Below are 27,725 nucleotides of genomic sequence, written 5' to 3' on the forward strand. Positions count from 1 at the left end.
GGGTTCAATCCTTACCGGCGGCATATGTAATTATCCCAACCCCAATTTCCCTATATATAAAAAGCGCCTTTGTTACAAAAAAAAAAAAACAAAGTCCATGGTCTTTCCAACATTCCATTTTTCAACTGCTCTTTCAGGTCTGGCGCCTGGTTTGTTGCAATGTGGATCAGACCTGCTATTATTGCACTAAACAGGGAATCAAGGTTGTGAAATTTGAAATCCATATGAAGGGTCCGCCTACATTAAGTCCTTTCTGAGAAATCCCAGAATCAGTTAGCTCCAGAATAGGAAAATATTCTAACTTTGACTGGCCAACCACACAATTCTCGTCTCTCCTGAAAATGGTGATCACAGTGGTTTTCTTAGAAGAGAATAAGGTTTAAAATGTCCCATGATACGTACAATCCTGATACATATCCATATTAGATATAACCAATACAATGCTGAGTCCAATGGAAGTGCTGTCGTGGTTTTTCATATTTTATTTTCTCCTCAAGTAACAGAAATGGCTAGTAAGACACGAATTGAAGATGTGATAGATCTGATCCTAAGGTTTGAAACCTCACACCAATCTTTCCAACAGACGTCAAACTCTGTACCAAATAATTGAAATCTTAAAACAACCTCAGAAAAAGTGTTCTTCTCATCAATAGTATTCAATAGGCCGGATGTTATTCAACATTGGAAGCACCAAAGAGCAAGTGCTGTGGGGGGAAGGGGGAAGAAAATAGAAATCTTTCTCCTTCCTACTTCTGCTCTTCTTTTTGAATCATTATTTTCTTTTGTAATTTATCCATGCCGGGAACTCTCCATAAATCAGAAGAGTTAGATGATGGAATTCCATCCATAACACATAAAGATTAGAAGTAGTGGTAAGTGAAGTAAAATAAAGGTTTCAACGGTACAATGAGTAATATCCAAGCGTCTAGTTGACAGTGAAGAGAAAATGAATTTCAATTTTGCTCTGCTTTCGCTTACTGGTTCGAACCAAATGCAACCTTCTGTTTCCCCCACACAAGAAAATCTACCTTCACGTATCAAGTATCAGTAAGAGACGTGTAATAACTACAATACTATCTCCATCAAAAACGAAAAAAGAAGAAGATATCATGATTCAAGACAGGCGTCTGCTCCTTTCCGGCAATAAGTTAAATCTACAAAGTTGCAGTCAGTGAATAGAGATAACCATTTTGCTGTCCTAAATTAAAACAGACATTGCAGGTTAAAATGAAGCCCTGCTTTGTACGCTACTTCAATTGGCTATCTTCCAGCATAAACCTTGATATGGTTGGACCAAGTTTACCATGCCAAAATATCACAAGGTAAACAAGCATAATAAGCTTTCCAAATGAATTAACTTCAAAACCTGCAGAAAATACAAATATCTGGAGGCATAAAGCTAAGAATCACACCTTGAGTATCATAATTATCTAATCTAAGCAATTCATTTGTCCCCTATATTTGGTCGATCGGTATCAGATCCATGCACATTATATTCCTAAACAATTAAAATGACAATTCTCAAAATTGACTGCATTGACAATGTTTAGGACAGGCAGTTCATGTTTAAGGCTGTTCTCTGCTTAAGAATGTAGTCTCCTTCCGAGAGATTAAAATGTCCTGCTCAAGCCTGCCTATATCCAAGGCAGTTACTTGGAGAATGCAATGTGATTCCAAAGTGTTCATTGAGTAAAGCTATAAATTTTGTAGCTGAGAAAAATGAAAAATTAAAGAACTCAAGGGCAAAGTGTTTGCTCTTGTACCTCAGTTCTGAATGGTCCAGTATTAGGATGAGAAGAATCTGGTACCTCAAAATCTAGAGTGGTCCAGGATTAGGACAAGAAGAAACAATGCAGCTCATTTTCCAAATAATTTACGTGGCATAGGCAACCACATGGTCTGCTTTGCATCCCATCTCCCTCACCTTGAAGAGTGATATGACCAGTCGTTCAAACTTCATCTCCAGTTTCAAGTTTTTTGGCAGGATTGTATACACTGTATTCACCAAAGTCCCTTCTTCCACTGGCAAAAATAGTGTTGCAATATTAAACCCTTTTTGGAAAAAAAAGAACCAAGATTCAGTTGCTTAACATATTCATTAACTCAATAAAAATGTGCAAGTGGAGGGACAAAAAGAACTTCAAAGACCTGTAGGAATAAACTGCCATATCTATTAAACGATACAATCATACAGTCATTAATTTTTTTTAAAATTTTTTATTTTGGTTACAGTTTCAAAATAGGAGAGGAAAAAGAAAATTCTCCAACAGTATTTTAGAAGTGTAGCCCGTAGCGTTAGCATGGAGGACTTTGTCACAGCTCCATTGTCTAAAAGTGTCAACTAATCCCATCACTCTCCCCACCCAGACATTCAAAGAAGGCAAATAATTTGAGAGCTGTAAGCAGCCAATTATACGTGTCTATTATGTTTGTAAATTATAACTTTCAACCTTAGCCCAGCAAGAGCAGGGTAAGATATTCTGAAGCCAAGACAATGTCTTAATGGTCATAAGTATGGATCTAGTGATAATGTAAAGCTTCATTGTGCCCCAAAAGATAGATCATGACTGCTACAGCATTTTTCTTTTCCTCCTCCTACCCAAGAAAAAAGAATTCTGGTTTTTTGAGACAAGAAACACAAATTTTTTTCAGTTTTCATGATGCCCACAAAAATGTGACTCAGAATAATTAAAAAATGTGCACTTTCTAGAAAATGCATGAGATATTCAGAAGAACAAAAAAATAAAAATAAAAAATAGAACTACAATCAATGTAAGAAATAAAATTGAAGGGATACAAAACTCAAAACGAAGCGAAGGCCCAGAGATCCAAAGAGGCAACTGAATGTGACAACTTATACCCAATGCAAAAGGAATAAAAATTAGAGCTTTTTACATGGCACCCACTATTATGCTATAAATTACATGGCACCCAGTTGAAAAATTACAAGTTACCCACAGTTAAGTTTTTCTGCTAATGACGGGTAAAATTACCATAATGCCCTTACCCCCATTTAAGTGGTGGGTCAAGGGAGAATCCCTCTCTCTCTCTCTCTAACCGAAACCATAAGGGGTTTTTCACTTTTCATTCTTGCTCTTTGTAGAACCATCCCCTCTCGATGGCAGATCTAGGGTTGAAAAAGTCTAACTAAGGGTCGAAAAACATGGAAAGAGCAATAAGTAGCTCATCACAGGCAATAACATCAGCAATAATGGCCTCATCACCAAGCCTCCATAAGCTTGAAAAACATGGAAAGAGCCAGATCCACCTGGTTTTTCCTAACCAGAGCAACAATAACAGAATTACACATTTGGGGATTCAAGCTAGTTCCTAGCTCTTCCATGTCGTCCAGTAAATCAAGACCTGAATCGAACTTATCAGAATGTATATACGCATCCAGCAGCATCTTGAAAGAGGCAGAGTCAACAACACCACCATCTTCCTTCATCAAACACAACAGAGGTGGGACTTCGTCGAGGCACCCAGCTCAACATGGCTTGAAAGACTTGCGAGTAATTGTTCGAAGAATGTCTGTAACCGGGTCTGAGAGAAGCCCATTTGAAAAAATTGACCTTTTTGGAGGTGTCAAGGGAATTTCGATGGAGGATTTGGAGGACAAGCGATTCAAAGAGTGGAATGGAGTCGCCATCAAGGTTTCGAGTACCTGACATAGATGGGGTTTTGGAGAGAGATGCAACAAGGAGGATGTTAGCAAGCTCGGAAGCTGAGCGAAGGAGAGCGAAAGAAAGAGGTTTTCCATTGTGCATATTAGGTAGGATTTTGCATCGTAGCGGAGGAGCAGAAGCAAAATTGCAGCATTGCAACGCAACAGAAGTCGCGGCCTACTAAACGACGGCAGCAGTGGCGACCAAATTAAGAGCGAGAATGGAAAGTGAAAAACCCCTTCTGGTTTCGATAAGAGAGAGAAAGAGAGAGAGAGATGTAGGTAGAAGATGGGTGAAGGGATTCTCCCTTTGCTCACCTAAGGGTTGGGTAGGATAATTTTAAATGACTCAAATGGAGTTAAGGGCATTTAGGTAATTTTACTCGCCATTTAACAACAAAACTTAACTATGGGTAACTTGTAATTTTTCAAGTGGGTGCCATGTAATTTATAGCATAATAGTGGGTGATCACTAGTTTCACTCCAATAATAGTGGGTGCCGTGTAAAAAACTATAAAAATTATGAATTTACAACTAAGAGAATATAAGCTTTTCCAGACTAGAATAACCATGCCTAAGTAAAAATGCAGCAAAATTCCTCAAGAACGGATTCCATAGAATGATCATTATAATTATCAATTGTCTTGACATCCCATCCCCTCTCTTCACACCACCCTGCCCTGTCCCCCAGAGGGGGGGGGCAAAAAAGAAGTCTTTTTCTAGGCACAGCTGGAAAACAACTGAATGCAACAGCTTATAATTAGTGCAAAACAAAATTCAAAACTATGAGAAAAACAATATGACTAGGGTTCCGATAAATATGCTTTGCATAAAAGAAGTGCCCAAGTCAGAAGTTAGTACAAGAACAAGACCAAGAAAATAACCAATAGCAAATTTCCTGGAAAATCAGATTTCCCAGTAAGTAATCCAACTAAAAACATGCAATTTCCTTCTAAATTAGACTTGTCTAACCACTCTAGTTGCACAACTATCTCTAATATTTTACTTCAGTGAGCATACCAGCCTATCCCTACTGACTGTATCAAGCTAGCCAGCTTGCATCTTCGAACTAAAAACTAATCAGAAAAGACAAACTTTCTCTCTAAGTAACTTGGAAATTTATACTAATAATTATATTGGCATGTGTATTTAATCTAAGTTGAGCTACAACATTATCATTTGTTAGGTGCGGCCTGCATTTTTTTTTTTTTTTTTTAAATTTGAATCAGTTATCAGTATAATTTGAAGCAGAATGAATACCAGTATCTCATCAACATGCCCACACCATTAAATATGATACTGCAACAACTAGAAAATTATTAGCTATTCCCTTTTCTTTTTTATTCCTATTTATAGAAAAAAGGAAGAAGCATAAGGGAGTATGTAATCATAATTCTTTCAATTTAACTGATCTTAAAACAACCAGAATATTTATTTTGGGTAATGCTGAGTATTTTCTTGCATCAGTTTTTGTCCCTTGTGTTATTTTTCTGTTGACTAAGTGTTAAACAATACACACAAGAAAAAGGGCGAGGGTGGGGGAAGAGATGCTCTAGTACCTGTGCTTGATGTCCCAACCAGCAGGTAAGAAACGGGGGTTAATGGAGTCCACAAAAACTTGTCTCCATCTTTGGCAAAATTGCCTAATGCCATCCTCTCCTTGCTCCTTTAATATATGATCAACCACCTGTTTCCCATGGGGACCATGTCCTAACATTGACAACTTTGGGTTGTGCCTGGGAGAGGCCATTCCTGTCAGTCTTAAATCACCATTTACATTTGATGACCCACTACTTTCATGATCAGTGCCAGTTTCTATATCGTTTTCACCCTCAAATATCCCCTTAGCATCATCTTCGCCAACTCCAGCAGATGATCCCCCATTGACACCTAATTCAGAACACATTGGCATATTACTTGAACTAGTAGCTTCTTTGCTACTTTCTGTTTTTTCCTGATCACAGATATCATCAGAAATATCAATATTTGATACTTCCACCAAAGAAGATGCACCATTATCATTGTTATTATTATCATGGGCTTCATTCACAAGGGCATTCGCTAATGAATGTTTGAAAGACAATCCCCTTTTCTTCTCAAGTCTTCTTCTCTCATGAGGACTCATACCGACCAATAGAGCTCTTTCTAAATCTTCCTCTGATATCTCCCTTCCTCCAAAGTATTTCATGATGACCTGCATAGATGAGAGAGAAAATATTAAATAACGCTCTAGAGAGCTGAATGATCAACCTTTTTTTTTTAAAAAGGAAAAGAGAACTACAAAATCAATTTCATCTGGCAGACTGGCACAGGAGGGAATGCACTACTATGACTATGAGCAACACAAATAAATGAAAAACTTGATGTCACAAGCATTTTTGGATTTTGTCTTCCCACAAAGTCAGAGTCCTTGCTGATGGTAGTCCTGGTGAGTATCAGTGCGTTATCCATGTGATCGAACTTGTCAGAGCATCTAGGTGAACTAAACCACTGGATGGGCCCTAGATGTTTTTTTTTTGGATGAATAAATAAGTTCATAAAAGACAACAACGCTTGTACAATATCACAGACAAAGAGAAGGCTAAAAACACTAGCAAACAACAAAGAATAGCCAAAGAAAAGGGCCAAACAGGACCAAGACAACTATTTCGCGGATTTCTTCTTTTTCTTCTTTTTCTTAGAGGACTTGAGGTCCACCAAGAAATCGTCACCAAACGAATTATGATCTTTAGCGGGGCGATTGCTCCTTCGACTCTCAGCCCAGTCAAGAACAAGAGACGGTGTAGAGAGGGAAGGGTCCGAATCGAAATCGGTAGGGATCGAGCTACAGGCGTGGGAAGTAAAAGTGCAAGCAAATTTCGGGGAGTGGGCTTGAAAATTCTGAGAAGGGGAGAAGGGCATTGTCAAAGCACAGCTAGAAAGAGGCTGGTTAGGCCCATGGGCCACAAGATCCAGAGAGGAGAGAGAGAACATCTTCTGGATAGAAGAGGGAGAGACGGGCTTGGGCCCAATTGGCATAGGGCCCAACAATGAAGGTTGAGGGGCTAAAATGGTCAAATTAGTGTCTTGGGATAAGGGGGAGGAATTAGGGCTAACGAGAGGAGTATCGTCCATAAGGTCGTTTATCGAATTGGTAAGGAGCAGAGATTGGGAAGGGTGAACAGGTAACTCAGAACCAGCGATTTCATGAAAAGGGAAAGGTGCAGAAAGAGGATCAGGCGATGACTGCGACGACCCGATGAGATTGGGAGATGGGCTATCGGATTCTGTGGAAGCAGCAGAGGTGGCAGCGGCATTGATGGCCATGAGGTGGCAGGGATTCGATGGCTGGGAGAGCTGGAGCTTGGAGCGATGCCTCCGGTAGGTGCAGGTTACCGGTTACCGGCCCTAGATGTTAAGGTGACACTAATAAGATTCCTAAGAGACCCTGGAGAACTATGTATGTGATAGGAGAGAGCTCACATTCATCTCACAGACAGAGTAAATAAAGTTCCAGTTGAAAAAAGCACAGGCAGTATCACTGTATATTCTATCCATAAATGCAAAAAGAAAGTGCAAACCTAATGGCTAACCCACTATATCAATTAAGCTTAAATACTCCCCCCTCTACACAATTCAATAAATAAGGACTACCAGAAATGTATTGACACACAAAATTGAAGGCAAGCAAGAGCAAATTCTGAACTGAATGTCAAAGAAGAGTAAATTAATTACTTACTGAATCATAAAAGATATTTAAACCAGTAAAAAGAAAGCTTACCAAATGTAAAAAAGTGAGTGATGTATGAAAAAAAAAGTGAAGAAAATGGGGCCAAAATACTGTTGATGTCACAGTTCACATGAACAATGTCAACAACCATGTGAACGCAACTAGGAAATCTTGTGGGTCCCAAAACCAGATCATGTGAATTTTTCCTCTTAAATAAGGGTCAATCTTTCAGAGTGGGAAAATTAGGAGTTAAAATTTGTTTATATCTTTTCATATAGACTTAGTTTCTATTTTACAACCCTTCCAAGTTAAGTCACTCTTTTAGTATTGAGAGAGTTTCCAATCTCAGAAAAGTTAAATTCTACTCTCAGAATTTTGTAGTTGCATTTCATATAACTTGGAGAACAAGCACTAAAGCTCCAAACATGTTTGCAATAGGTTGTAAGAGCTTTCCCAACAGTTTTATGTAGTTAATAAAGAAGCTTGGTTTGCTGCTCTTATTTTACTTGTCCATGTTTACTTCATAAAAAGGGGCCAGGACTTTGCTGAGAGCTAAACACCTAGGGTTGAGGAACCTTGCTGAGATAACTGAAACACCTATATCTCCAACAACAACAACAATAAGCCTTGTCCCGACTATATGGGGTCTGCTACATGGATTCTTGCCTTCCAATCAGTTCTGTTCGAGGCCATGCTAGATACAAGGCCTAAACTATACATATCCTTTCTCAGCACTTCTCTTAAGGTTATCTTAGGTCTTCCCCTAGCTCTTCTAGTTCCTTCAATCTAGATTATATCACTTCTCCGTATAGGGGCATTTATAGGTCTTCGTTGAACGTGGCTGTGCCACCTCAAACGACTTTTTCGAAGCTTATCACTTATAGGAGCAACTCCCAAACCAACTCTAATATGATCATTTCTTATCTTATCCATCTTAGTTTTGCCACTCATCCATCTTAGCATCCTCATTTCTACTACATTAAGTTTATCTATATGATTCTTTTTAACAGCCCAACACTCTGCACCGTACATCATAGCTGGTCGGACAACGGTCCTATAAAATTTTCCTTTAAGCTTTAATGGAATACGCTGATCACACAAGACCCCAGACGCACCTCTCCACTTCATCCACCCTATTTTAATTCTTTGGGAAACCTCATCCTCTAAATCACCTTTTTTACTTATGATTGAACCTAGGTACCTAAAGGCTAAAACAATCACTTAGAGGAATCTCACCTATATCTCCAAACTTCCTATTATCTTTACTCACTCTTTTCTTCTTTCCTTTTTAAATTTTCCTAGTGCTGGGAACTGAATTTACTATGCTTCTGGGTAACAGTCCTATGATCTGCTGTGTTGATTGTTGCGGCTACTTCTCCATTTGAGTTGGCTGCTGCTACCCAGAACACATGTGATCCAAGCAACATCTAGATCACCCTCCCTTCCATTTCCGATACCTTCAAGGTTTCCAGATCTTCCGTTCCATCATCCCCCACCCATGTATCCATTCATCTGTTGGAACTAATAGGGACTTTCCAATCTCATCCACCTTCATAACTTGGGCACCAACCTTCAGAATTCTATTAAAATTGCAGCGGCAACACTCATTCCCTGAGTCCTGACTATTTTGGTTGGCAGCAATCTAGTATTTTGGTGGCTTGGCATCTTGCAATCCAACCACTGGGATTGATAGAAACTTTCAGTAATACTTTATCATCATCCCATCATTAGCTGATACAGGTTTGGTCAAGTTCTACAAACTGGTTTGCCAAGGAATCCTAATCTTTGAATTCTGTCCATAGCTGCTAATTCTGTTGTGCACATTTTGGGGCTAAATTTCTCTTGATTTTAACTCTACCTTATACCTTAGTGATCTGTTACCATTTAGCACCAGTTAGTATGTCCTACTTGGGAGAAAATAATTACCATTCACTTTGCTTTTATTCTACTGGGAGAAAGATGTTGTCTTTTAATATAGATTAACTGGCTTATGGAAATAAGGTTCCATAAAAACACCCCCCCCCCCCCCCCCCCAAAAAAAAAAAAAAAAAAAAAAAGAAAAAAAGAAAGGGGTATGCAACATAATACACATAGGGAAGGCAATTTGAAACCTTTTCTTATATTATAGTTTCAACTTTCAATTAGGAGAGTCAACTAAACATTGTTAAGGGATCAATGAAGAGTCACTCAAATGCATCGCTCGTCAAACTTTTACTTCAGAGAATCTTTAATGGGATCCACTAAACTGGGAGTGTTAAATCTGTTGCCACCACATATGAACCATGCCAATTTATTTTTTAATTACATGAAGCAATTAAAAAATCCATAATAATCAGGCTAAAAATGTTACTACGACAAATATGCAACACATAATTTGGACAAATCATACTACATAAATGCTTTTTTACCAGTCTCAGCTCTTCACAGCGTTCGGATGGCATTCTCGATCCATGGCGAATTAGAGCCATAGCTGCAATTCGTAACTGCAAAGGAGACACACCTGCTTCCTCAAGGTTCTCCACAAATCCAGATGTCCCTGTTATAGCTTGAGTTTGTTTTGAATCAACTACTTTCCTAACAAAAAGTGGAATTCCAAATTCTGCAGCTATTTGTCTCTTGTATTTCTCAGCAGAAGAATGTGCTACTTCATGACAATCCACACAGAGAAGGACAATGTCATGAGAACGGTGGCTTTTCAAATGCTCAGGAAAGTGCATTCTATAGCATGAGGGTATTATTCGGTAGCGTAAGTAATGATTCCTTTCACCACAACCAACACAAATATTCTTTTTACTATGGATATAGAAATCGTTGCCTTCATCTTCTGGACGACCTTTGGGTTCAAACAGAAGCATTATAGTTGGGGGATCATTATCAATAAGTTTTGCCAGATCCCGACGAATATACCTGCAACCAGTATGTAATAAGTGCACAGAGGAGAGGAAATGAAAATTTAGCATAGACAAGAAAAGAGACGGTGGACACTACCACTCGAGCTTTCTGCGATCACAATAACAAAGCAACCGACCATCACTTGCATGAATCCTACAGTTATGATATACTGGAGATTTGCATGAGAATTTTTGTACAAACAGATCTCGGGAAGCCTTCCGACTGACCTGTTTCATTGTTTTACCTCCATTTTGTTTTTGAAATATTACATTAGCTGTTTTCAAGCTAGACAGCGATAAGAGGGCATAATTATAAACAGAAAGTGGACAACTCGCATTTTGACCTAGATGATCTTGAAGAATTCTGACAAAATCATCATCTAGATTGCCCATTTTCCCCTGGAGGAGGTACTCAAAGTCCTCCAGATGACTGCAAACAACTGGAGATGGAGATGTGAGGGAAGAACCAACAGTCAAACCATCCAGATCAGCATGATGTATGGTGTCATATATTTCTGTGGGAGTCTTGGGAACTTCATGTGCAAGAGCAACAATGGCTTGATCTGATAATACATATCTTAAACTTTCATCATGAATACGGGCCTGAAATGAAGTATATGAGGCATACAAAAAGCTTAATAAGTTGCTGTGCAAATTGGAGCATTTCCCCCTCCAAAGGAAAACAGGACGTGGAATGTTTGACAACAAAGCAGGAATGAATATCCAGAAACAAGCGTATACTTTTTGTCCAGAGAAATTACCAAAAAGTTCTTGGACTTCAACAAAGAATACTATAACATGACATCCAATGGGTCATCACTCATCAAATAAAATCAGCAACAAGAACACAAAAATCTGTTCAAAGGAGAACCCAAAAAGAGAAAAGCCAACATCTTCCCAATATCACATTTACGTCATCAATAATGTATTACTGCCAACTTCTGGAACCAGTTTGTTCTGTGGTTAATACCCTTCTTCTATTCTGCTGAAAGACCACAAAGTTCATTGATTTTTAATCCTGTGACTGAGTTTCATCTTGGGGCAGTGTTGTAGACGTCCAAGTTTCTTAAGTACCATAAGACCTTAACACTAGTCTTTTCCTCACTGGAAGCCTGGAACTGGAATGTTAATCATAAGGACATCATGCAACGGTCTATGCAGCCAAATGTCACTTCATCATGGCTAGAAACCAGTATTACGTAGTTCTTTCTGATAGTTTGTTGCATTTTTATATGGTGTCAGGATTATTAATGTGCCAATGTTCTAAGGGAGCTATTGCTGGAATAGTAGTTATTAGGGAGTAGTTATTTCTGGAAAAGCATGAATAATTTTATGTGACTCTTGGAGTGAATCCAAGACAGCGTGAAGCCAAGACGGTGATCAAGATGACCACCATTCTTCTCTATTATATTCTTCTATCCTCCACTCCTCTCTCTCAAACTCTATATAACAAAGCATCACTCTTTGGGCCCCAAACCCATTGTTTTTTATTTCGGCATAGTTCTTCCCAGCTCCATTTTCATTTCCTAGTGTTCCACTTGTATTCAACTACAATAGTCGGTAAGCTCCAATAAGCCATGCTTGTGGGTAGAATACGTCTGGTTTATGGTTTGATGTGGTTCCCAAACCTGTCTGGCATAAAATTTGGTATCAGAGACAATTTGGTATAGCTTATGCATATAGACCAAAACCTTCAGTGCCTTAAACTGGATTATTTAGACACCGGGAAGAATTGTCACGAGGATATTACTCAAGGATTTATGCAGCCACATGTCACTTCACTATGGCTAGATAAAACACATTATGTAAATTTCTTATTATTACTTTTGTTGTATTTTTAATTGGGGCTACAATTGTTATGCACCAACATTGTATGGAAGATAATGCTGGAGAAGTAGTTATTACAGAGTAATTCATCCCTTCTTCTTCTTCTTCTTTTATTTTTTTATTTTCCATTTTAGGTTTAAAAAGACATGTAAAAAGGATATTCTTAAGCTTGTTAAGGGTGGTGAGATGAGAGAAAATACGCACACAGGGTTATTATGCAGCCTTAAGCTTTGATCATTGGCCTCTATAATTCCTCTTAGCACACTTATTTTTAAAGAAACAATAGGCAGTTGATGAATAAAAAACAATACAGATATTCTTTCCAGGTTCCTGAAATCAAAAGAATAGGCAGTTGACTAACCATCAAATCCCTCCATAGGCATAATCGCCTCACAAGTTTCTGAAATGGAAGAAAACAGCCAAGATTAAAATGGAGAATTTTTAATACGACATAATACTATGGAATAGTCACAGAATGAACATTAAATGTGCATACCTTAGGATCATGGTCTTTTGATGAAGTATTCCCTAGTACATTAAAATGACGAGAAAATATTGATGATGCAGAAGAATCTCCAGGAAAAGGTTCAATCTCTTTTGCATAAAGTTGGAGGCAGACCATGTTTGAACGTCGTTTAGCCTCGAGAACAAATTGAAAATTTTCACCTGGACAAGCTGAAGGCTGTGAGACATAGTTCAATTGACACAGTGAATGGTGTGAAGTAAAGCTAACAACTTGCTCATTTTAAGGACACATGAAAGGACAACATTTTACACATTAACTAGATCAGCAATGCCCTGATTTTCTAAGCTCAAAATCTAAATCTCTATATCTTTTATGAGAGTTCTAATTTATGTTCAGAAGGATTACTTAGGTGTCAAGTCAGATTCAAATAAAGTAGACTGCAAAATGTGACATAGCTGTAACAATTATATGTGTCTAGAGTACATAAAATGGCAAACCATTAGATTAACAGAAATCACCAAACAACCTTTTTGCCACTACTCCCAAGTAATTGAAATGTGTTGGTTGAGTTCTATTAAGAGTTTTGGTTCATGTAATTTTCTATTTCTTATTGCCCAAGTGAGGCATTTATGTAATAGGGCTCTTCCCACTTTATTTTTAAATGAAGGGCTTGGGATTGCACTGATCTATTCAAGCCATCCTACCAGAATCATGTTTCTCAACATGGTATTAGAGCCTAAGTTTGATTAGGGAAGAAAAAAGAGAAAAAACAGGGGTCTCCCCCTCTCTCTCTCTCAATTCATTGTCTTCCATTATGGCTGCTACTACACCACCTGCAACCTAACCACCATCGCCAGACTTGAAACCGCCATCACACTTGCACCTATACCCATTCCAACACTTAACGACTCACCTGCAATCCATTGTTTTGCCTCCTAGACCACCTGCAACTCACCTACAACTCACCTGCAACTCACCCACAACTCACCAGCAACCCATGTGTCACCTGCAACTCATTGTTGTGCTAGCTATACCACCTGCAACCCATTGTTTTGCCACCCAGACCACCGAAGAACCCATCATGGTGCCTCCTAGATCACCTGCAACTTATGGTAGAAGTTTCATCTTCTGCTTTCGCCATGTACTCCATTCATCTTCTTCATCTTCCCCTCTTATAATTGTTTTTTCTTTTAAACCAACACTAGTTTCTTAAGTTCTCCTTTGAACTAGAATCAGAGACACTAATTTACCCCAAAGAAAAAATAAAATAAAACTGATGTTCCCAGGGTCCCTTTTGTGAATTTGCATATAACCAGGGGTCTATTCGTGATTTCCCATATATCCACGGGTCTCTTTTGTTAAAAAAATGTTGTCCTCTATCCTATGAATCCATAAATGCATTTGGGTGGTCAGGCTATACAATTCAACGACATTTCAATTGTCTAAAAAAGGGTGAAGACTGAAGAACAGTAGCGAGTCTTTTGCAAAAATGGCAACCACCAATGCTACTACTATTGCTTTGACTGGCTCCGAATATTATCCTAATCTTCTCCTCTTTCAGTAAGATTTTGATGGAACAAATTATTTGATTAGGTCTCGATTGGCATACGTGACTATTGCTCGAAGAGGACTTATTTGACACAACATTATGGGCACCACTATCAAGCCTACCACCACAAGTGTTTCTCAGGATAAATAGATCTCGAATAAATCTCTTATTATGTCGTTCCTTTTGAATTCCATGGATCCAAATATTGTCCATGGATACCTATTACTTGATACAATAGCCCAGGTCTAAAAGGTTACCACAGAGACATATGGACAGTTGGGGAATGATGCACATGTTTATGAGCTACGGAAGAAGCTTCATGAGACTACCCAAAAGGAACTGACTGTGGTCCAGTATTATGTTGAATTGCGATATCTTTGGTGAGAGTTGGATCATCATGGGGATTATCACCCCACTAATCCAAATGATGTGAGTACTTATCAAAAGCATGTTGATAAGATTCGGGTCTAAGACTTCTTAGCTGGTTTGAATATAGAGTATGATCAGATTAAGGTATAAGTATTGAGTCATTCTCCCTTTCCTACACTAGAACAATCTTATATCCTTGTTCAGTGTGAGGCAAATCGTCAATTAGCCAGGCTTTATGCTCCTATTGTGAAGAAATCAATCTTACAGTCTGTTAACACCAAATCTGATTTGACCAAGGAAATTGTCAAGTGTGAGCACTGTTATAAACCATATCATACTAAGGTCAACTTTTGGAAGCTCCATGGGAAGTTTGCTGATTTTGAGCAGAAAAGGGCACAAAGAAGAGGAAAATTGAAGGCTAATCTTTTTGAGACTATACCACCAACACCCTATGCAAACATTGGTATTTCATATAAGGAATCAGCTACTCTGCGACGTATTCTGCAGTCTTCTACTGCCGGTGTAGCCTCTACTACTACTTCCTCCACTACCCATACCAACTCCTACCTCGCTACTTCAGGTAAAACTTTTATAGGCTTCCAAGCTTCTTCGGTTTCTATTCCTTGGATCATTGATACAAGAGCCATAAATCATGACAGGTTCATCCTCTCTTTTTTTACATTTTTCTCCCACTTCTGGGAAAGATAAAGTTTAAATTGCTGACGGATCTTATTCTTCCATTGCTAGAAAATGGACCATTCAACATTCTCCATCACTTTCTTTGTCTAAAGTTTTACATGTCCCCTATTTCTCTACTAACTTACTCTCTATCAATAGTTTCACACATGAATTTGTAAAGTGACATCTTTTCCATCTTACTTTGTCTTCCAGGATCGATAACCAGGGAAGGAGATTAGACGTGGTAAATTAGACAATGGACTTTATTTGCTAGAGCCGATTGGAGGATCTACTTTTGCTCTGCTGCATCTTCTCACCAGGTCCATTCAATGTCAAACTTTTATTAGTGGCACCATAAGCTAAATCATCCCCCTTATAGGAACTCTTAAGAAAGTATTTCTTGATTTAGTTTCTTCTTAATAAGGAAGATTTTTTTGGTGAACCCTGCCTTTTAGCAAAGCAAACTCATCCTACTTATTTACCTTCTCTTTATAATGGAAAACCAATTCTTTTTGTGTTAATTCATAGTGATGTGTGGAGGACCCTGCCGACGTGTGTCAATTACTGGCTATAGATACTTTGTTACTTTTATTGATTCTCATTGTCATTCTACATATATTTATGTTTTAAAATTAAAAAAAAAAATGAGATTTTTTTATGTTTTCGTGATTTTCATAATATGATTAAAACTCTGTTCAATGGCACTGTAAAGATCCTTTACAGTGACAATGGTATAGAGTATATTGATGGTGAATTTAAGAGATATCTCTTTGACTTTGGCCTAATACACCCGACCAATTGTGTTGAAATGGTCAACCAGAATGGGGTTGCCGAAAAGAAGAACTGGTATCTATTATAGATAGCTCGTTCTATTATAATTGTTATGAATGTCCCTGACCAATACTGGAGTGATGCTATACTCACTGCCTCTTACCTTATGAATAGGATTCCCAAAAGGTACTTGATTTTAAATGTTCTAATGAGATTCTCTAAGGAGATTCTTCCTTTGTTATTCCCCCTAAGGTTTTTGGATGTGTATGTTATGCCAGAATCATAGCCTACTAGAGTAAGCTGGCTCCCGCAGCCTCCACTGCATTTTTTTGGGTATTCTGTTACTCTATACAAATATTATCATCCTCCTTCCAAGAAAACCATTGTGTCCATGGATGTAATTTTTAATGAGTCTTGCCTTTACTATACACATCTCCAGGGGGAGAGTCCTAGAGAAGAGGTGTTCTTTTCAACTCTAAACCTTCCTACCACCCACATAGACTCCTACACACCCCCAAAACACAACTTAAGAGTTTAGGAAAATTTTCCTAACAAGGGGGAGACGTTGGTCAGTATCTTAAAGATTCTTATTGTCCCCCTTCATTTTATGAATCATGTGAAGAACTTGGTCAGAGGTAGACCCCTTTAATTAAGCACACTATTGAGGTCTTTCAAAATAAATTGACCAAAATAAGGAGGTGCAGACTTATCAAAGGAATAATTACAATCGGCCAAAGCAGGTGTAGAAAGGTGATATGTTACCATTTCAGTTCCTTGCTCCAGAATCAGATTCTATTGTTCCCCCTGAGGTATCTTCTTCTGATCTTCTTATTGCTGTTAGAGAAAGAGTTAGACCTTGTACTCAACATCCCATAGCTAAATATGTTTTTTATGATTCTTTGTTTGACTTTTACCATGCTTTTATATCATCTTTATTTCATAAAAGTTGGCAGGAAGCATATACTGATAAGAGATGGAAGGTAGCTATGGTAGAGGAAATACAAACAATGAAGAAAAATGATACTTGGGAGCTGGTTATACTTCCTCTAGGGAGAAAAAAACCTTGTGGGCTATAAATGGTTATTTGTGGTTAAACAAAATATGGATGGATTAGTCAATAGGTTGAAGGCTAGACTAGTTGTAAGGGGGTGTATCCAGACCCATGGGATTGATTATCAGGAGACTTTTGCACTTGTTGCGAAATTGAATATTGTTAGAGTTCTGTTGTTTGTAGCTATGAACATATACTAGAACCTCCACCAACTAAATGTAAAGAATGTTTTCTTGCATAGGGAGTTGGAGGAGGAAGTCTATATAGAGATCCCACATGGTTTCTCTGAAGACTATCTGCAGGGAAAGTTTGTCGACTGAAAAGGTCAATTTATGGGTTGAAACAACCTCCTAGATGTTGGTTTGGATGCCTCCAGAAGGCAGCGACCTCTACTAGGTACAAGCAAAGCAATGTTAACCATACCTTATTTGTCAATAAGTTAGGTACCAATATCACATTTCTCATTGTTTATGTGGACAATATTGTCATCACAAGGAATGATGGTGAGAAAATACAAAGGTTGAAGGACTTTCTTGGCAAAGAATTTGAGATTAAAAATCTAGGAAAGTAACAGTACTTTCTAGGAATGGCTCAATAAAAAAAGGGTATATACCTGTACCAGAGGAAGTATGTTCAAGATTTGTTATCAGAAGTAGGAATGTTGGGGTGTAAAGCAGTAGATACCCCTATTGAGGTTGGAGCTAAATTTAAGGAGAAGGAGGGAGAACTAGTGGACAAAGGAAGATATCAAAGGTTGGTAGGGAAGCTTATTTACTTGTCCCACACTAAGCCATACATTGCCTACGTTGTGGGAATAGTGAGCCATTTCATGCATAATCCATATTCAACTCATATAAAGGCTGTCACCAAAATATTATTGCAATATTTGAAGGGAACTCTTGGAAAAGGAATACTTTTGTCACCACTAACAATCTGTGGGGGGGCCCCCGGCGGGGGGGGGGGGGGGCCCCCCCCCCCCCCTTTTTGCCCCCCCCCCCCAAAAAAAAACCCCCAAAACCCCCAAAATCACACAACACCCATTTTGGAAATGCGACGAAACCAGAGGACCGAACAATCTATGGGTAGAAACACGCAAACTGGTTCACCGGTTGGACCAGGGCGAGGAAAACCCAATCGGGAAACTGGGAATTGGGAACCTAGGGGTATCCTCACAAGACGTCAATTTTAGGTTACTGTACCTTTGTTGGAGGTAATCTAGTTACTTCAAGGAGTAAGAAACAGAATGTGGCAGCTTTATCCAGCATGGAAACTGAATATAGAGCTATGGTTTGTAGAGTTTGTGAGCTACTATGGTTGAAATGTCTATTAAAAGATATTAGAGTTCAAGTTCCATATGATGATGTATTGTGACAACAAAACTGCCATTAGTATTGCCAATAATCTTGTGCAACATGATCAAACTAAGTACATTGATATTGACAGGTTTTTTGTTAAAGGAAAGCTGAAGCACAGGCTCATTTGCATGCCTTTTGTGAGGTTTGGAGACCCAGTGGCTGATGTTTTCACTAAGGGTTTGAAGGAAGGAGATTTCCTTCCTATTGTAGGCAACTTGGGTATGACTAATATCTATGTCTCAACTTGAGGGGGAAGTGTTGGTTGAGTTCTCTTAGGAGTTCAATTATGAGTTTTGGTTCATGTAATTTTCTATTTCTTATTACCTAAGTGAAAGTATTTATGTAATAATGTTCTTCCCATTTTATTATAAATAAAGGGCTTGGGATCACACTGATCTATTTATGCCATTCTACCAAATCGTGTTTCTCAACAAAACGAGTCTCAGCATATTGATTGGATCGACAAAAAACTGATTGTCATTTTGGTTCCTTTGAAAAAAAAAATCAAAATGAAGAGATCAACTAAAATTGTGATGGCTAAAATAATAACTGAGGAGTGATGGGGGGGGAGCACAAGTGTACTTCCAAGCTAAACAACATGTCTTGAGATTTTGACCATGTGGCTGATGATGTGTCAGCTTCCAAGGGTATGCTGGGTACAGTCCCATATGGATCAGCCACATGTAAAGTTATGCAGTCACTTAATCATTTGCCCCACTTATACACAAATGTTCTATCTCTTTGATAATTAATCCTATTTTGATTTGCTTTTTTCGTATAAAAACTAAAACTAGACTGAACTTTTATGAGTAGAAAATGGTCGTAGAACCTCATTGTGAACCCAAATTTAAGGACCAGGTGGATTAGCCAACAACGGAAATGAGCTAGGAGGTGTCGTTAAGCTTGGCAACAGATCTGTGCTACCACCTACCCTTTTTAAAATGACAAGAACACGAGAAAGTTATGCACTAAAGTGGAATATTTAGCCAATTCATGTGGTCCCACCTAGGCATTTAGGCACACCAGGGGCAATAACATGGCATATTTGATACAAGAAAAGCAACCTGATAGATCCCTTGGCCTGCCTTGTGGCCCAAGAAGATACCATAATGTATGTGGGGATGGAGGAGGGTTGCATGTGTTTTTTTCTTCATTTAAACGTTATATGAAGTCAAAATTAATTCTAACTCAACTATTGATAAGTGTGCAGCATATGAAGCACATGCAATACATGTAAAAATGAAAGCAACATAAATGAAAAAAGTCCTCAACAGCTCAACCCTTCTGCCAGGGACTCCATTTAGGCCAGCCCAGTGTTTCCTTGTGATTCAGGAGACTCTTCTTGTGCAAAACTAAAATTACAACAAAAGGTGAAACCAACTCCTCCCTTGCATTTATAGATGTATGCAAGAGGCTGTTAAGACACCAATTTTGAGGGACGTGCACTGTATGCGTAGAGTACTAGGGTGTTGTAGGGGATCAACCCCTCTAATCCAATATCAAAATTAATACTGAAATCAAGAAATTAACAAAGATATACAGCTTTAATGGTGCCAGCACCCTCACAGCATTCAATGCTGCCCCTCAGCCACTGGCTGCCCTAAACCACTCACATATACATTTCATGCCCTCTCCTCTCAATTCCCCCCTATTTATTACCCCTCAACTACCAATAACACACTCTCTCCTCCACATGGCGTAATCCTAGGGCCCTGAGAATACTGGGCCCTCCAAATTCACCTTGTCCTCAAGGTGAAGGAAAATTTGAAGTTTGGTTGACTATGGTTTCGGCGGTTGGTTGATTCGAACTGTACCTTGAGTCGGTCCTTCGCCCAATCGTACCATGTGGGACCAAGGTAATAAAATTCTAGGCTGGGCCTTGAGTGAACGAGATGGCTTGGGCCCATCGTAGTGCTTTTAAATATGTTTGGGCCTGGATCAAATGGCCTCATTAATTCGTATGCATTGGGCCTATGACAAACACCTAGTTGGGCCTTTGAAATGGCCCACCAGCCGACCCTTTGGTCCATTCCTAAACTTGGTCTTAAACTTTGAGACCTAATAGGCTTGATCTGGAGCCGTATAATTAATCTTATGGTTTTTAGGATTTGAACCATACACATGAACCAGACAAGGGCAAGAACTTGAGTTACCTCTCAACCATCTTCTTCTTCAACTCTGGTGAGGTGCAGCTGTTCCTCACCTCCTTTCACCCCATTTTATCACCTGAGCCTTTTTCTCGACCTCTCTAATCTCCTCAAATTCAAAATGGTGTCCGTCCAAGACATTGGGTGTTGCTCCAGCGAAGAGTTCTCACTCGCATGAACCTATGTACCTGCCAACAAGCCCTCTGTGACCTTCGACGAAGGTAATTCCACCTACAAAGCCCTCTTACGCTATAGATAAGATCGTCTTTCATCACTAAACTCCTACCACTTCTTCTCTTCCTCCTCCTCTGCTGAATTAAGGATTGAATTTTGGATCTCATGGCTAATACTTGAATCTACAAATACTGCACTTGTGGTTCCAGATCTTAAATCTTGAGCTCATACGGCTGCTAGCCCAAAAGATCCAAAGCTGATGGAACGAGCTGAGTCAAGCCCTTTAACCTATCCCATACTAGGATGGCCCAATCTAGTGTCCATACACCAAATTGGGCCACATTATGGACCCTTACATACCACCACGCTTCCGCAGTCGTCATCCTCGATGACCCTCACTCTTAAGCAGCTCATAATCTAGCCGATCTCACTCTACTCAAGGTAGCCCTTTCCAGGATTTGAACCCTTGACATGGTACCAACTTTGATACCAAATGTTAGGTATTTGACCAGTGCACCAAAAGCTCCAAAGCTGATGGAACGAGTTGATTCAAGCCCTTTAACCTATCCCATACTAGGCTGGCCCAACCTAGTGCTCATACACCAAATTGGGCCCCAATAGGCACCCTAACAGAGGCCCAGAATGACAATTTTGTAAGAAGGGGACCAATCAACAGTCAATTTTTAAGTTCTTGGATGTCAATATAAAATCTTCAAAGCGAATATAGAATTACGGTGTGTCGACTATCTAACAACTTTTAAGAAATATACCTTTCATTTTTCATGATGACTGGATAAGAGGTCCTTCAAATTTGTAGTTCTAAAACTGTAATATATCATGCAAAATGACAATTTTCCATCTTTATAAGGCACACATTTATGCTAAGTGTACCTGGCAAACTATGGGTTAGACAAAATTTTGATAGAAATTTGCAATTATGGACCAGTTTTACACTCCTTACTCGAGGGGAGACCAGCCTCTTATGAGAGCGGAAAGAACCCAAGTGAGGAGTTCACAAACAATGCCTATGGTGGTCTACCTGTTATGTACAAAGGTGCCTCTCAACTGCTTTTGGTTGCATAGTCTCCTTTAAAGTATGCTTTAAGTAGAAGTCTAGAATAACAACTTGAGATCTCAAAAGGTTTATCAAAATATAAAGCATACCATTGTCCATTGTTTTGAGTTCACTGGCCAGACAATCCGCAATATATAACAGATAGTGAGAATCAATTCTAGCATACTGAACCATCTCCACTGAAAGTGGGCGAAGTCTCCAGTCTTCACGCTGTCACCCAGAAAGAAAGTAAATAAGAATAATTTACAATGGATAAATGACACCATCAGGGTCACAAAAACAAAGGAAGAGTAGCCTACCAATCTTGTAGATCAAAAGGACCTAACTTTAAAATTTAAAATGAAAAAACAATAATCATTAAATATGCAGGGAGAAGAAAATAAATGCTGCATAAAATTGAAAAACTACAAGCATAGATATGTTTGATGAAAGAGAAAACGCAACCACGATGGGGGAAAAAAGATGCAATGTTGATTTCGGTTCATGTAGTGGTAGCTAACCTGTAACATTTTGTTTGTGGTCACACTACAATATGTTTCAAGTAAATATGCCAATGACTTGAATGGCTTTGACAACACCTCACATGCCTGCAAAGGACAAGTATTATCAACAACATTATTGATGTTTTATACAGTGTCACCACAGGAGTAATAATTCATGAGATGCAAAATGAGCAAGAAGACAGCCAAAACAGTTAGAATTTGGTTTCAAGGCTCCACAATCTTAAGTTAACAATGTGAGTTTTCTCCATTTTATATTGATTTTGTCCTTATATTGTTAAAAGGAATGAAAAGAGCAAGCTTTTCTCCTAGATATTTTAAATCCAATCCATTTCTACCTAGACAATTTTCCAGCTTGTGGGGGCTTCTGTATAATTTTTGATAACAATAGATAAGAGAAACAAATTTCACAGGTATGAACAGGCCAACCTCCTTTTTAGTACCTGAATAACACCCTAATAAATGTTCCCATAAAATGGCTGATAAAAATATTACTTGCTCCATGGCTCTGATTCTTTTAATTAAAGTTTTAATCTAACACATTAGAATTCTTATGCAATATATGTTCCCAATGATATACAGATCACTACTAGTAGCTACTTACCTTTGAAGTATCAAATAAGTTTACAATGTATATATGAAAGTCTCTTTGCAGCCAGAGAACATCATTATCAGCACCATGAAAGACCTGCATAAGAAACGATTCAGACTATCACTTAGTCAAATTTCAAAACAACTACCAAAAGAACCACTTCAAAGATAATCGCAGTAAGTATGTAAAACTATAAATATTTCAAGCAGAAGCAGAATTTAAATTTTTTTTAGCAGGTTTACCTCATTGCTGTCAAAGATATAATCTTTAATATAAGAGTGAAGCATTTATTTATTGACATGCATACTATGTTACATTTCATAATATTAAGAAATCTTCTGTCGAAGGTCTTGTTAACTCCCATTTGGCAACCGAACATAATACGTTGCTTTCTTTTAATAAGTGTTCTATTCATGGTGTCTTTGTAACTTAATGGAAAGAGAATCTTGTGTTAATTATAAAATTGTATGTTTTTAGGATCCAAAGTCTTACTGGGTTGGGAATGAACACACTCAATTGCACCACTGAACTACACAGGGCCAGTTGCAGTGAAGATTCTCTCTCTATTTATGGCTCTTTCTTTTTATCTTGATTGGACACTTGATAAGCATGCATTTATCATTATTTACTTGATTTAATTTTCCATACTTAGTTAATTAAAAGAGAGTTAATTGAGTAATTTTCTGTCTTTTTCAGGAATAAGGTGATTATGGTTATCACAGATAATGTGGAGCAAAGTTGGCAAATATATTAGAGGATTTTAATTAAAATAAAATCATGGGATTCAAACTTGTTACCCAAGAAATCATGAAAGTGAGATTTGAAAATCAGGTAAACAGACCCACCTTGAGTATTTTGGGCATATTTCTCTTGTATGAACTCGGATTGCGGTGATTCAAGATGCTATGGAAAGATAACAAAAATATCTACAACTTTCTAGTTTTGAATTTTTCCAGAATCCGAAAGAATAAAGGTCGAATTGACGGGAAAAGAGAACAAATTCATTGTGTGCAAGAGACATAAAAGAGAAGCCAGCCACAGAGAAGAGAAGAAGACGGCGAACACATATCTTGGCTCTCATCTCTCTCATTGCTCAAGAAGAAGACCACATCTCTCTCTCTCTCTCTCTAAATTTCATCTTTATTTTTTTGATGATATTTGTTATAATGAGTAGCTAGTTCATTTTCTTTGAGATGTAGATGAACATTTGCTTATTTCATTAATTTGATTGTTCTATATCTTCTAGTTGATTGTGTTTGAGTCTGGCCAAAGATGTTCTATAGTTAAGCAAACTAAGCGTGCCAAGCTTCGGTGAAGGATGATAGTATTGCGAAGATAGGGCATATCTAGGAAAGACCATCATTTGTTTTGAAGTGTAGAGTTATATCGGTTAGTGAAAAGCATTGGGGATTCGAAATCCCAAAGATCTTCACGTATTCATAATTAAAGTTTTTGCATTGATGAATAGATTTAATTTAAATTAGGTTTTGTTGAATTCAATCTTAGTAACTTAGCTTTTTAGTTCCCCATAGTTTGACCCCGTACTTTCTACTAGCTAGATTAGTATAGGATTTTATTTTTGATTGGTTAGTGACACGATCAACACTTCCATTAAAAAATCCCATTTAAGCTCTACTATTCAATGGAGGAGAAGCTTCTTGGTTCTAATTTACAAAAAACAGTCATTATTCACAACTGCAATAATAGGTATAACCAAAGACAAGAATGCTGTGGAATGTTGAATGGTTAAAAGAAGCATCATACATATAAATTTAGTATAGTGAAAATGAAAATGTTCAGAAGCATGAGTGACAAAACTAGGAACGATGAAGGATGATCACATTAGAGCTGAAATGGGAGTAGCTCTAATACATGATTATCTACAAGAAAGGTGCTTGTGGTGGCATGGCCACATTAAATGGAGGTCTCTAGATGATTCAGTGTGGAGTAAGTAATTTGATTCAGATTGGAGGCACTATAAGAGACATGGGCACACCTAAGAGGACCTTGTTAGTTGGTAGAATTGGTAGAGAAAGAAATGCACAGCTTAGGCCTCGTGTCAAGTATAGAGTCAAATCGAGCTCATCGAAGAGCAAGGATCCATATAGCCGACCCCATTTAGTTGTGTAAGGGTGAGTAGCTGTATGCAACTTGTGTCCATGATGGAGAAATTTTTAGTCCATTCAAAATATCCTAAATGCTACACTATGAAATGTCCTTGGGACTTCTTCAAGCTCCAGCAGAAGGTACAAACGGCTTTTCAAAGAGGATACTTTTCCATCTAAAGGAAATACTCGTCTATTCAATATTAGACCATCTATCTGTCATACCTATTCTATTAACCCATTTGAGTAGTTCTTTTGGCTATTGTTTCCTTCTACCTGATCTCAATATAGGTGTTCTTTTAAGGATTTCCATTTCGAGTATTGTTCCTAGTGGACTTCTTCAGAATATGGATTGAATAACAAATATTCATTTTCAGGTAGTCTACAAGCTGCTGCTTAATCAATTAGTCATGAAAAACAATTAAATCTATGTACGAATAAGATCCCATTCATGGGGTCACCCAGTTTGAAAAGGATTACAAGAGTATCCAAGTGCAGTGGATTATCCAATGGTCTACTGACACAACTATTTAGAGTCCTCTGCTATCTGATAAGAGGCCTCTTTTTGAGAGGTTGACAGATGAACATGCTACTCTTCAGTATTGATCTATTTTGATCTACTTTATTAGCTAGGTCAATGTATCAGAGCTAAGAATTAGAATCTTGGAGATCACTGTTCAGAAAGCCTCTAAATGCATGTAACTGCTGCTGGAAGGATGAAAGTGATCCTTAGAAAAGTGATGTGTCCTGTCACACCCAATCCATTTGTAAATAATCTTTTACCCTTTCTGTGGATTGCGTAATGTAGCATCCAAGATAGAAATCTTAATCACTGCAAGCATCATTTTCACAACATGGAGTTTATAGTCATTGTAAGCAAAATAGTTGAAAAACCATTCATCGGATGAAATGCAAACGCCGAGGTCAGCTCAGCTTTAATAAGAGTTTTGGTGTCAACAAGGGGGGGGGTGGGGGGGGGGGGGGTTGTTGTGGGGCGGGAATCTACCTTACAAATATTAGGATCCGCAAAAACAGGACGAAGGATGCCCATTGCATCGTGAAGAGCAATTGTATCCACAAGATAATCTTCTTGTTCAGTAGAAATCTGTTCACCATCAAAAGGCAAGAATATGCATACTTCAAAGAGATTGTTAAAAAAAAACGAAGGGGGGAAATTGTAAGCTTTTGCAGAGCTACAACACATATAATTGTTCACCTGTATTAAAGCTATAAACCCTAGAAATGATCGTAGACTATTCTGTTCGGTATCAACAGCAAAGACCCGTTCCCTACTCAAAACCTTTACAAGCTCCTCTAATTGAGCCTCCGTCTCCACCCAAACGGCAGACCCTTTCATTTCAAGATCGAGGTCACCGGTAATAAACTCGAAGTCAACCGCAGGATTTTCCAGCAGAGCAGTAATCTCTTCTTCATATGGATGCGAGTTCAACGAATTCTCTGATGAATGCATTACCAAGTTCAGCTAGGCTATACGAAATGTAATAACTCAAATCGAAACACACATAGGAATAAAGAAATGCACCATTGTTAGCTTCATTTCGGTTGAAATGTTTGAATGGAGTATAAGAGTTGTCCGCTAAGACACGTTTGAAGGTGCTCTGTGGTTTTTGCTCAGTCTCTAAATAACAAAGATTCTTCTTCGGAGAAGCTTTGAGTGCTCGACGTTTTCTTCGATATCGAGTAGTGAAGAACCCTGAGACGACAGCGAAACAAGCGATTGCCACTATGACTTTGATCTTGTCTTTGTTCTCCATTAGAGTATCTCGTGATCTGTTTTCGATTCTATGGTGCTATTTTCAGTCCTTTGCTATGGCTTTTCTGCTCTTCGTCTTCAATCACAATCTACACAGAGCGTTCGTCTTGCTGCACTCGATCTTTCGGAAATATTAAATTTTTCCAACGATCGACTTCTCTGCCGCCATGTACAACTTTAAAGATCGATAGAACTTTTACAATTCAGACAGGACAGTAGCTAGTTCTAGAATCGGGTCGTACATTTTGAAATTGCATTCTGGGTCGAATCTGGTGGCTGTTGATTCTGATTCGGAAGCTGGAACTGGTCCCAAAATCCCAAGAATCGATTTCTTGGATAAAACACTAGAATCGGCCACTCTGGTAGACTGGAACTACCAGAATCAGGAAACCGCGGCCAATTCAATCGATCACAAGTCACTTTCGATCACTTGTTATTTGTATCTTGGGTTTCAGATGCATTGCCACAACTCACAAGTAGAGAACTCAAGTAAAATGTTGTTTCTCAGCTGATGATAACTCACGAGGTTTATTAGGGTATTCTACTTTGAGAACATACCAGTAAATCATAAGTTAACAATAGACCAAATAACAACAACAATAAATTTTTTCCCAACTAAATGGGGTCGACTATAAAAAAAGGAATGGCTAGATTGTTTGTAGTGTTGGTTGCTGATCTAATGCACCAACCCTCCTCCTTTACCCAGGTTGAAACCAATAGCAAAACACTGGCAGAGTTAAATAATAACAACAGAAACCAGAAGCCTTATTATTCCAACTAAATGAGGTCAAATCAATCATCTCTATTTGAGGTTATGCACTCATACTAGATACAAATCCTAAGCATTGCGTCTCCTTTCCACAATTTCTCATTTTTTTAGCTCTAACCCTAACTCTCCTAGTTCCTTCAACCCGATTAAATCACTTCTCCGCACAGGAGAGTTAAATAAACTTTCTCCTACCTTATCATTTATTAGATCTACTTTTGGATCAGCTCTAACAATTAGAAGTATATACAATCACTCTTCC

The 27,725-nt window shown here is 38.3% G+C and overlaps 1 protein-coding gene across 3 annotated transcripts; it reads right to left on the reverse strand.

Moving 5' to 3' along the window:
- Positions 1–778: 778 nt before the first annotated feature.
- On the reverse strand, positions 779–27,228 carry LOC149004239 (Polynucleotidyl transferase, ribonuclease H fold protein with HRDC domain-containing protein). 3 transcript variants are annotated; one of them, XM_089169396.1, is made up of 13 exons: positions 26,467–27,228; positions 26,140–26,381; positions 25,930–26,028; positions 22,831–22,914; positions 22,227–22,313; positions 21,816–21,936; positions 12,588–12,757; positions 12,453–12,491; positions 10,362–10,867; positions 9,782–10,280; positions 5,224–5,858; positions 1,925–2,022; positions 779–1,366 (listed from the first exon to the last, which is right to left on the reverse strand). In XM_089169396.1, exons 1-12 carry the CDS (start codon positions 26,696–26,698, stop codon positions 1,950–1,952), a joined length of 2,787 nt encoding a protein of 928 aa, XP_089025522.1. In that variant the 5' UTR covers positions 26,699–27,228; the 3' UTR covers positions 779–1,366; positions 1,925–1,949. The 3 variants fall into 3 exon arrangements, with proteins under 3 accessions (XP_089025522.1, XP_089025521.1, XP_089025523.1); XM_089169395.1 differs by lacking the exon at positions 779–1,366 and having other exon boundaries at positions 1,376–2,022; XM_089169397.1 differs by lacking the exon at positions 779–1,366 and having other exon boundaries at positions 1,376–2,052.
- Positions 27,229–27,725: the final 497 nt, after the last annotated feature.

This window comes from Hakea prostrata, chromosome 9 (assembly GCF_041222555.1).
Source record: "Hakea prostrata isolate BN-2017 chromosome 9, UWA_Hpros_2, whole genome shotgun sequence".
Lineage (NCBI taxonomy): Eukaryota > Viridiplantae > Streptophyta > Magnoliopsida > Proteales > Proteaceae > Hakea > Hakea prostrata.